This window comes from Apaloderma vittatum, unplaced genomic scaffold, assembly GCF_000703405.1.
Source record: "Apaloderma vittatum isolate BGI_N311 unplaced genomic scaffold, ASM70340v1 scaffold44080, whole genome shotgun sequence".
Classification (NCBI taxonomy): domain Eukaryota; kingdom Metazoa; phylum Chordata; class Aves; order Trogoniformes; family Trogonidae; genus Apaloderma; species Apaloderma vittatum.
In genome coordinates this window covers 8869-19609 of record NW_009694793.1, presented here as the reverse complement: position 1 = coordinate 19609, position 10741 = coordinate 8869, and the positions used below count along the sequence as shown (strand labels likewise).

Here is a 10741-nt window from a genome sequence, read left to right as displayed (position 1 = left end):
GTTCCATCAAGGAAGAGATACAAATGTCAACCTGACAGAAGGCCAATGCAGAAAATTCCTGGGTGCTGCGGTAGGTGTCAGGAACCAGCATTGCATCGTGGTGAGGACTTTAGAGCTGGTTAAGGCTGTGGCTGACTTGCAACTTGTGGTGGAAGTGCCCTGGAGGAAGAGGTGCAAATGAAAAAGCTATATGCCTTTAGAAATAATCGACACCGGTAAAGGAACCCTGTTATTTTTCTTTAAAGTGTCTGTTAAGTATGTTTGATTTTCCAGTTTATCTTGGCTTTGCTAGCTTCTGTCTCTCTGTCCATATCTGTTAGGAGCTCGTACGTCAAGGAGAGGCACTGAAGCGCACAGAGCAGATGGTAGATAAAATGGACCAGGACTTGAAGACTAGTCAAAAGCACATAAATAGCATTAAGAGTGTTTGGGGGGGCTTGGTAAACTACTTCAAAGCCAAACCTCCAGAGAGCAAGCCAGAGCAGAATGGAACCCCTGAATATTATGCTAACAGCAGGTAAGTAAAATTGACATTTTACTTGGGAATTATCTCCTGCGGCATCTCTGAAATGTCACCAGAAAATCAGAACTTAAAAGATCTGTTGATTCTGTCAAGTAGACTCCTGAGATGGTGTCTAGCTCCCTCTTTCCTTTAACTCTGGGAAAAACATCTTTTATTTGTATTTGTAGTGATAAGAATAACTTCATATTTGTGGGAAATTAAGTCAAACAATTGCACAAAATTACACAAGTCATTCTTCAGAGTCTTCTGAATCATCATGCTCTTCAGTCTTATCAGGAAATCATTATTTGTAGCGTTGACATGCTTCCAGTTAAATATGATGTGTATTTCTCTAGCTTCTCTTAAAAGGTGTAAATAAAAATTAATCGTTGTGAAATTACTGTGAAAGTTCTTGTCTCTCTTCAGATGAGAAATGTATGTAAAAGCTGGTAAAGCAGCATGCATTGGTTTCCTCTAGTTTTGATATCCGTGGTTCCGTGCGCTATTTTCTGCACTAATGCAACCAGTTCTGCTTTCACTGAAGGCAAATGCTAATAGTACATTTTAAAGGAATGGTTCGGGGCAGGTTTAACAAATTTGTTCTTGTATAAAATTGAATAAAGTTGAGGCCCCTGGTCCATAGGAATGTTTTCTTTTTATTCTCTTTGTTGCTAGACTAAAAGAAGCAATGATGTCTAGTAAAGAACAAGAATCAAAATACCAGGAAAGTCATCCAAATTTAAGGAAGCTAGATAATTCAGGTTTGTAATTTTATTTTTTTGTTGTACACTGAGTATTTATCATCAATATGTGGCAAACTGGCACATGGGTGAAGGCAGAGACCTTTCAGCCCGCCCAGCTGCTGACTTACATTACTGCCTGACGTCTGGGGATTTGTGTCTCAGCCTTCGTGGCTTTGAAGTCTGGGGAATTGCTTCCCCTAAAACTCTTTAAGCCTATGGTGAAGACATGATTTTTTTTTTTTTTCTACTTGGATAGATTTGATTTAGCCCTTCCTGGGGGGGATTTATGCTATACCCACTAAAGATTTTAAAAGCACCCAGCGCTTACATTTGCACAGAGGAGACTATAGTGAAAAATCCACACAACGTGCAGGCAGCCCAGTGCTATGTTTGCCAGAATGTTAACTTGTATGTTCAGAGGTTTTCCTTTTAAATCGTCATTGGTTAAAGCTTCCAGATAATCTTCCTTATTGTCTCAAACATGGACTGAACCCCTTCACACTCAAGTCATTACCTGAGTCATGCAAGAAAGTGCACGGGGTTTGGTCTTGTTCCCCGTTCTCACGATGCCTTAACTTCTGTGATGACTTTTATCTACAAACTGTTCCTTTTTGAAAGTGAGGTTCAGTTATTTAGTAGGAGTGGGAAAGCAGCGGGGTACCTTTAGAGTTGTAGCTCTGTAAGTAAAAAGTTGCCTTTTGGTAACATCTTCATTTCACTCCCTGTAGTGTTAAAAGTCTCTCCAGTAGAGGGCAGAAATAACTCTCCGGTGGCTTGAGACTGCCTGAGGAGCACCAACTGCTGGCAGGAGCTTGGCTGGTTGGGTGTCTGTGGGATTTTTGTTCGGTTTTGTTTTTTTTCTCTCTACTACTTAGTGGAACTACAAAATGCAGCCCAAAAGAGAGTAATGGTAGCTTAATAACTGTTCATCTTGAGGGATGCCCTATACAGGTAGTGGTGTTAGACTACTTTTCATACTCCTACTAACAGGTTATGTGATTGAAGTGGCAGCTGTGGTCAGGTGAATTGTTAATAGCCCTTCTAAAACTTCAAAGCCTTTTGCTATCCTTTAATTGTACAATATTCTGTGTTTTATACTGTCAACAGGCAGTGATTTCGGCAAAGCAGAGCTACTTTCTTCAGTGCAAAGGGATTCATATCCAAAGAACCAACACCTGCGAGCTTACCACCAGAAAATTGATAACAACTTAGGTGAGTGTGAAAATTGAAGCTTTTTGATGTAATTAAATTTTTGGTTCTTGAGCCAGAAAAAACCACAACGTAACACTTTTTTGTTTAGTTTACATGTGAAATTTGATAATAAAAAAATCGCTTGTATTCTGCATTTCAAAACTCTCTACTAGGCAAAATCCAGAGTTTGACTGAAACATGTATTATTTGAATGGTGGAATGCTGTGCGATATCTGTGGGTCAACTACTTGCAAATATTAGTAACAAATCTGAGTTAGAAATGCATTTCCTAGGAAACCAGCTGGAAACAAAGTGGTCTGGGTGCCTGGAATAGTATAAATTTACTGCAGAAACTGATAGGCTATTGTCATCAATATTCAACTGTGCTAGTGCTTTAGCAATAGTTGGGGGTAGGGGGAAAATCACGCCAAAAGCACGAGCACTCCTCAGTCATACACTGACAATGAGAAAAATGCCAAATGTCATTTGAATGAGGAAATGGGCTGAAGTATCCCGTAACACTTGCATTCAGGGTACGAAAATGTTTTCTTCAAATCATCCTGCAAGTTGACTGGAATATTACTGGGCCAACTTCTCCATCCATTGTGAAAAATGTTATGAAGCAGGTACTGGTAATATTAATAAGGAAACACTGCTTCACAGTGCCATCCAGGTTGTAGTGGTGTGGAGACTAGCTACAGCTTTCGCTAAAGCTTGCCGCCTGCATTCCGAGATGCCTGACAGCCACATACTAAATTGTACAGCACTCTGGACACAAAGAATGTACAGCTGTGCACTGCTTTTGAAAGAAATATGTTTTGCAGAAAACAGAAGAATCAAAAGGCACTAAATATTTAATTTTTGAATTTGCTGCATTTCTTTTATTACTTCCCAAAACCATTCAGCTGACTTCCTCTTCCTTTGTTCTGTAGCATATATACAAAGTGCCTCTTTGCTTACATGTGTCACTGCTTAGCTGACCTAGAAAGGAGAGATTGGAAAGAAATCAGAAAGGAGCAGATCAAGAGAAATAATCAAGCATAAGCGTTAGGGGAAGAACACTTTTTCTACTCGCAAGCTTTGCAAAAGTTACTGGTCTCAGAAGTATTTATACCACTCAATCATGCAATAAGTCATCAAATTAGAAAATCTGGAAATGGAATTTTCCCGTCCATGTTAAATAACTAGCTGCTTAAATCTTCAGCATCTTGACAGTATCTCTGCATGAAGTTGAAAGAAAAACAGTTGGGATACTGAACGTATTGTGTATATTGAGCTGAGAAAAGAGGCACCTAATTTACTATGTTTCTTAAAAAAAAAGTGAAAACTACATGTCATTTTATAAAGATCCAATTTGATTTAAGCATTTGTATTTAACTTGTAATGGAAAAAAAGGAAATTATTATTTCTGGTATTAATTTGGTAGAAGCGTTAAAGTATTGATGCTTCCGCAATTGGAGGACACTCAGACTTGAGGGGTTTTAACTCACATTTTCTAAACCAGAGTTTCAGAGAAGAGGGAATCCTGACAGCATGTTTTATACTGCGCTGGTTCCTTATGGTCCCTCTCTTTGTTGACAGATGAGATGTCTTCTGGGCTGAGTCGTCTGAAAAACCTTGCTCTTGGCCTGCAGACAGAAATAGAGGAGCAGGACGATATGCTGGATCGGCTAACAAAAAAAGTAGAGACACTGGATGTCAATATTAAAAGCACTGATAAAAAAGTCCGACAACTTTAAAGGAGTTTTAGAATTATTTTTGTCCAGCTGCAGTTCTTCTTCGATGTTTTATCTCAACTGATCTCTTAAAAAAAAATCTTGGACAGTATCTGTTTCTCTTTTTTGATCTGTTATTGATTTTGTTGTCATTAAAACTGCATAATCTTAAGTGCAGCATAATACCTTAAATTTCTTCTTAATGTCCATGGGAGAAGCGTACGTTGAGTACAATCTCTGGGCACTTGGTAGATGCTTTTGTGCTGGATGCCCTGCTCAGTTGTGTAACTGTGCGTCACGTGCACGGAGGAATTTGCAGTCTGCAAAACTTCAGTGTCCTTGGCCTGGGAGCTGTGCTGAGACAAGTAACTGCCTTTTACCTCTGGTTTGGGGAGGGGGCAGGGGAACAGAATGTGCTTCTTTGTTCAGAGCAAACGTTGCTAATTCTGTTTACCTACAGCTATTTTAAATTCTTAAAAAATGCTGATTTCCAGCTGTAAAAATAATTCGAAGTGACTGTTTTCTGGCATCTCTGGGGCTTAAGGAACGAACTGTTCTGTGGAAGTTGTAAAATATCAAGGGTGTCATGTGGTAATTGATAGTATCCTGTGCATGTTCCCTTGCCTGACATGACTGTTGCCAAATGGTGGGTCCACAAACTGTGGTTTTTACGTTTGGGTCACTAAATGCTACCACCTTTGCAGTATTTTCAGTTAAGCTCTCTAAGGGTATGTTATGGTCTGCAAGAAATATTGACAGTGACCCAAAAAGTTTGTGCAACAAAATCAGGACTTAAAACATATGTGCTCCTACAGATTTTTTCAGTAGAAATTGTTACCATCTGCTTTTATGTTTTCTTCTCTTTCTCAGCTTATTCAGTTAAGTGGATATTTTATAAATAGCTTCCATTTTAGAAATGGAGAGTTGGTCTAATATTGCACAAATAGATCATAGAAGATTGTTTTTTAATTTAACGTTTGTTTCAAATGTGATTAGGGATTGAGCAGATGCTGAGTTTCCCTAGATAATGTGACTGTTTTTAAGAAACTCAGCTATGGCTTACGCACTTCTGCATTGGCTTAGCAGGAGTGAAAAGTTCCTCCAAAGAAAGAAAAGCTCAGAAATGTTTTTTGAGTCTTCCAAATACAAGTCAGCGCTTCCATTTTGTTTTATTCTTTTGCAAGTATCGCTATAGAACAAAATAACTGAAATTCTGCTCCAGTCTGAAGATAAGACAAGGAGAACTTGCTGTCTTGGAAAACAAGTCAGTTGTTCGGGTTTGGAGAGGCCAAGGACCCGTGTCAATATTGCAGTGCTCTTATCACAAATGACAATGAGTGGCGAAGAAGAGAGAGTTACTGAAATTTTAGTTATACTAGCGTTAGTTTATTATTTGATTTCTCCTTTTAATAAAAAGGGTGAAAGTACTTTTATTTCTTCTTCTCTCTGTGCTGCTTAATAGAAGCACATCTTAGAAAAGGTGTATGTTCTATCCAGAACAGAGAATACAAACAAAGAAAAAAGTGTAGTAATTAATAACACTCCTTTTCGTGTGAAATCCACTGTCACCTGTATGTGACCACGACTTCACAACTAAATGTTTTCCAGAGTGAGGCTTTGCTAAGTAGGACGCATGCCAAGACCTTATCCCCTTAAGTTATGGCTATTGGAGGAAAAACGTAGCTGGAGGGTGTAGCTGTGTAACAAGAAATGTCGTGCTTGAATCCAAGCAAAAATTTTTGTTGATTTAAGGGTGAAGTGTGTTGCCTTTCTGATGGAAGTTACTCAATTTTGTTTAGGCTAACTTATTTCACCAAGTTAACTCAAGTCTTTAGTCAACTACTTAGATGTATTATGAAGTATTTACTGCATCCTGGTTATCTTTGATGGCTTTAAAGCCCAGGCAGGGAAGGGGAATAAAAATAAATAAATCCCTGTTTCTGCTCTGAGAGCCTCGTGATCCAAGCAGCCCAGAAACGCAGGATCTCAGTCCTGTGGGAGTTACACAGAGCTCTCACTTCTCATCTCTTCCAACAGGCCCATTCACTCTCAGTAAGGTCTGTCTTAGGCTTTCCTGCTCTGTTTATTATTTTTGTTTCTTTTTCAATGGCCTTGTGTTAAAAGATGATTTCCCACATTGGACTGCTTTGGGGGAAGGGAGAAAGATCTTGCACGGGTGTAAATGGATTTCTGCTACAAACTGGATTTCCTTTCTCAGCTTTTATAGACATGCTTTGTGCTGACAGAGCTTAAGTCTAACTGACATGAGGAGACCACACAATTTTGTTGTAGTGATTTTTTTTTTTTTGCTCATCAGAGTAAATTTGCATCCTGCAGAAAGGAAATGTCATTTGCATGTATTATATGAAGGACTTTTTCAGTAGCTTTTTTACTGTTTCCTGAGCTAGTTTTATTTCTTACAGCATACTATTGAAAAACTTACCTTATGTAGGCTGTAGGACTCTAAATTTAATTTGCACTCAAGAGCTAACTTGATAGGTTAAATGATTTTGCCTAAATACTCATGTTGCATATGAATTTGTGTCCTTGCAGCAACGTAGCTTTGGCTAATTTTATTCGTATTGACTTGAGTAGAAGTTTAATATAAAGGTCAGAAGAAGATAGCAAAAAAAAAATTTAAAATTAAGTCTTCTTTATGAAAGGAAATTTCATTGCTTCTTGGAAAGTTTGCTAATAAATTCTGAGGAGATTTTACACCCCAGGAAGTAGTATAGCCTTTGTAACACAAGTCTAAGACGCACTATAAAAGCAGCAAGGAAAAGAAGTACTGGGAAGAACCAGTATGACTACTAGATTCCTAGGTGTGTTTGACTTTTAAATTTCCTGAGTATTGAATTAAATATTGTAACAAATGTTGCGTAGATGAATTTCAGTCTGTACTGCAAAGATCTGGTGCTGTGCTGAACTCTGTTGGCCTGTGGAAATGCTTGGGACACTATATGGTGTCAGGGCTTTTCTTATGCGTGAAATTCATCTGAAATATTTTGCTGCCTAGTAGTTTTTGTGAAGTGATGTTATTTGTTAAATAGTGAAATAGAAAATACCTTCCAACCGCTCTGCCTTCTGAACAAACAGATTTTTTTAGGCATTTTTACAAGCATAACATTATGCGGAGGACGTGTCAATTTTTACTTTGAAATATATGGGACTTAATTTTCAAAATCACAGGGAGTGAATATTTGTGTCTATGGCTCTTCTAAATAGTCCTTTAATTCCATGCCACCCACATATAACACTTTTTATACATGTCAAATTGAAAAATCCTTTTCTTTTATTTAAATGCTAAACTGGACTGTAATTCAGCAGTTTAGGAGATTGAATGAAATGAATGTTGAATGGTAAGATGATCAGTCAATAAAGGTGCTTATTGTTAATGGAGAGTGTTTGCATTTATTTCCCAAAATTCTTTGATTGCAGCTTCATTGACAACTTCATCTGTTAAAATGCTGAACCTACTCTGTTAAGATTTTGCCAGAACTGAAGTAAGTTTGCAGCTGGTGGGTTTTGTTTTCTGAGAATAAAAAGGATATTACATTCCTACACTTGAGTAGATACTTCCAGATCCTGAAAGAGGAATGCAAGAAGACATTTATTTCTGCAGAACTTTAACTTGTGATGACAGAATAATTGAAGATGCTGCTTGAAAAGTAATCTTGACATAGTTCTTGGTATTATCAGGAATATCAAGACAAGCAAAAAAATATGTACCATTTTGAGAACTTTAAACCCCCAGGTATGTAATGTTCCAAATCTGGGGATGGCAGAAAACTTCAGAATGTCCTGACCTTCAGTTAAGTTCTTATCTGTATATGAAGGGAGGAGACTCGGCTTCTGAAATTTTTCTTGTAGTAGTTTAATCTTGCCTGATACTATAAAGCAGAGATTCAGAAGTGCTAAAGTGCTATTACAAGAGCTCAGAAAAGAGAGAAAGTTTGACAGGTTGGGGTTTTTTTAATTCAGGTAAAGCTGTTTTGCTGTCTTTGTGGTAAGAGTTCTTCAGCAAACGGCACTGAGAGCTCTTCCACCTCTGCACTGTATTGTTGCATATAGAAAAAACCAAAATAACGCAGAGAGCACAGTGGCAGACGGTAGAGGATGGAGCAGTGCAGCGCACTATGGATCTCTGCTAGGAATATTCCTAGCTTGCTCTGCTTGTGTGCGGAATCAATTCCCAGATCTCTCTGTGGCTGGTCGGGCATTTCAGCCCTTTTGTATTTTCTCAAGGACTTAACTCCTTGCAGTGCAGTCTCTGCCATTCTGGGAAGCGAGAGGGAAGGGGAGGTAACAGATGCTCAGGCAAGCATGTAAAACCAGGCAGAGCGGGTGCTTTTGGAATGAAGGAGCCCCATGCTACTGCTGCCCTTTTCCCCTTTCCCTGCTTCTGAAGAGGTTTGGGTTTAGGAGGGAGTTCAACAAATTTCATTTTCGTAGGTGGTTTGTTGCTTTGCTTCCAAATAAATCTATTTCATATTCCCAAAATGGGAAAACATGAAGAACAACTGCGTTGGGGCCAGAACTGAAGGCTTGGTGAGGCTTACTTGGAAGAAAGCAGGGAGGCGTCCCCAGAATAAACAGACTGCCAGATCAGGAAGATCCCTGAATGCCAGACAGGGTTTTGTAAATACAGTGACTCTGGAGCCCTGCCTCAGCTATAAAAAGGTTAGATGCACTATGACTTTGCTTTTCTGCAAGACAGAACCTCCTGGAAAATGGGCTTCCAGCTCCAGCTGCGGATATTTGGGGGAAAACAAAGGACCTCTGTGGTATCTTCATTCTATATAATCCTTCTTTTTTCCTCCACGTTCATCATAAATCTGTTCTGTTAATGGATAGCAGTCATTGCCAATGGTGAGCTCTGCCTGCAGATGAGCACTCTGAAAAGCTGCTAGAATGTCTGTCACTTGGAAGAAGAAACTTTTGTCCAGCTCCACGGTGTCTCCCAGCCTTCCAGGGTCAGCTGGGGAGCAGGAGCATGAAGTGTGCCACCAAGGCCACGCTATATGTATTAACCCTTCGGTGTAGAAAGAAAAAGACCGTTTGGAACATGTGTGTCAGCGGCTGACAGCCCTAAAGAGTGGGAGACACTGCCCAAAACAGTTTTGTCATTTAGGAACAGGCATGTTAGAACTGCTGGGAAAAATAATACAGATTATTTTCCTTTGCTTTTACTCCACAGAAGTTCCTACTGACATGTATTTTGTAAAACAAAGTCTAGGCTCTTTACTCCCGACTTTTAGTCTCTCCTGACATTAAATCAAATTATTAATCAGACAGTTTGCTTCATCTCACTGGACATTTCTTTCCCAATTTTATCTTTGCTCTTTATCCTTTAAATTTACCCACTCTTCAACCTATGAGAAGGAAACAACTAACAGAACAGCTTTTCCTCAATATGCTCTCATCAGTGTATTGATTTTGCCAGTTCAAATAGGTACTAAAACCTAATTTGCCCCAAGATCTGAGCCTTGGATTTCTCTTAGAAACCCCAGTGTGTGTTTGCATCTAATGTCTGGTGGCTAGATGGTGTTTTCTGGCTAGCATGGTTGGGTGCCTTTGAAGAAAAATTCCTGCACGAATTCCCTTGTGTGAGGCAGCTGAGAAGCGTGGTGATGCACTCTGCTCTTGGCGTCCAGTAAGACCCACAGTACTGTCAGCACTCATAACATCAGGTCTTTATAGTCTTAACTGTATTGCCCTATTTTCACCATTGCCTCGTGTCTGGATTGGCCCATCTGTTTGCAGCTCTGCGCACGGGTCCTCTTGGATGATGATGACGACAGGATGTTCCTTTCCTGTTTGAGTGAAGTCTAGGCAGAGACGCAGCCAAGCAATCCAGCAAGGTTACAAAATTGTCTTGTAAGAAAGCAAAAGTTAAAACCCATTGCATCCACCTGCCCATGGAGAAAGCTTTGCGAAAGCATTAGTCTCTTTTTTAACTCCTGCTTTTTATGCACACACTTCCTAATGCTTGCTTGTATCAAGCAGGGGAACATCTTCCCATACCAGTACTATCTTCAGAAATCCATGTAAATTGTAGTCTAGCTCTTCTATCTCATCTTGCATCCCTACTGACTTTGAAAAGTTTTTATTTTCCTTAGCTATATCCACGTGCCATCCAAGTGATGCATTCGTTCCTGAAATTTGTGTGATTTAATAATTTCCTGGCACAAGGACTCCAAAACATGTGGGAGGAAAAATGGAGAAGGATTTTTCCATCTCCAAGTGTTTCTTTTACTGCCTGCGTCGCTGCTCATGATCCTTTTGAATGGCTTTTTGTTGAGCTGTATTTCAACTGCTTGTCCAGCGTAGTGTCTGAGGGGTCAGACTGTTGTCCTTGCAGCTCATGAATCTGAGGTACCTCGCTGCTCTAGCATTTCTGGCTTTGAATTTCTCGAGCTGTTTTCCTTTCCACAATCTCCATAAGCTAAATAAACACTTTTTTTCAATTGTCTGCCCTACTAATCAGTGTTTGAAATGCAGTATCGAGGCCTTATTCCTCTCTCGAGCCAATGTGCACTACGCTGCGTTTACAGTGGCAGCCTGCCAGAAGCCTCAGGGCTTCACCTGTG

The 10741-nt window shown here is 39.5% G+C and overlaps 1 protein-coding gene across 1 annotated transcript; it reads left to right on the top strand.

The window, feature by feature from the left end:
• The first annotated feature begins 326 nt into the window (after nt 1-326).
• Nucleotides 327-4175, top strand: SNAP29 (synaptosomal-associated protein, 29kDa). The gene is made up of 4 exons (XM_009868788.1): nt 327-517; nt 1178-1263; nt 2374-2457; nt 4018-4175. The coding sequence occupies exons 1-4, from the start codon at nt 363-365 to the stop codon at nt 4173-4175; spliced, it is 483 nt and encodes a 160-aa protein (XP_009867090.1). The 5' UTR covers nt 327-362.
• The last annotated feature ends 6566 nt before the right edge of the window (nt 4176-10741 follow it).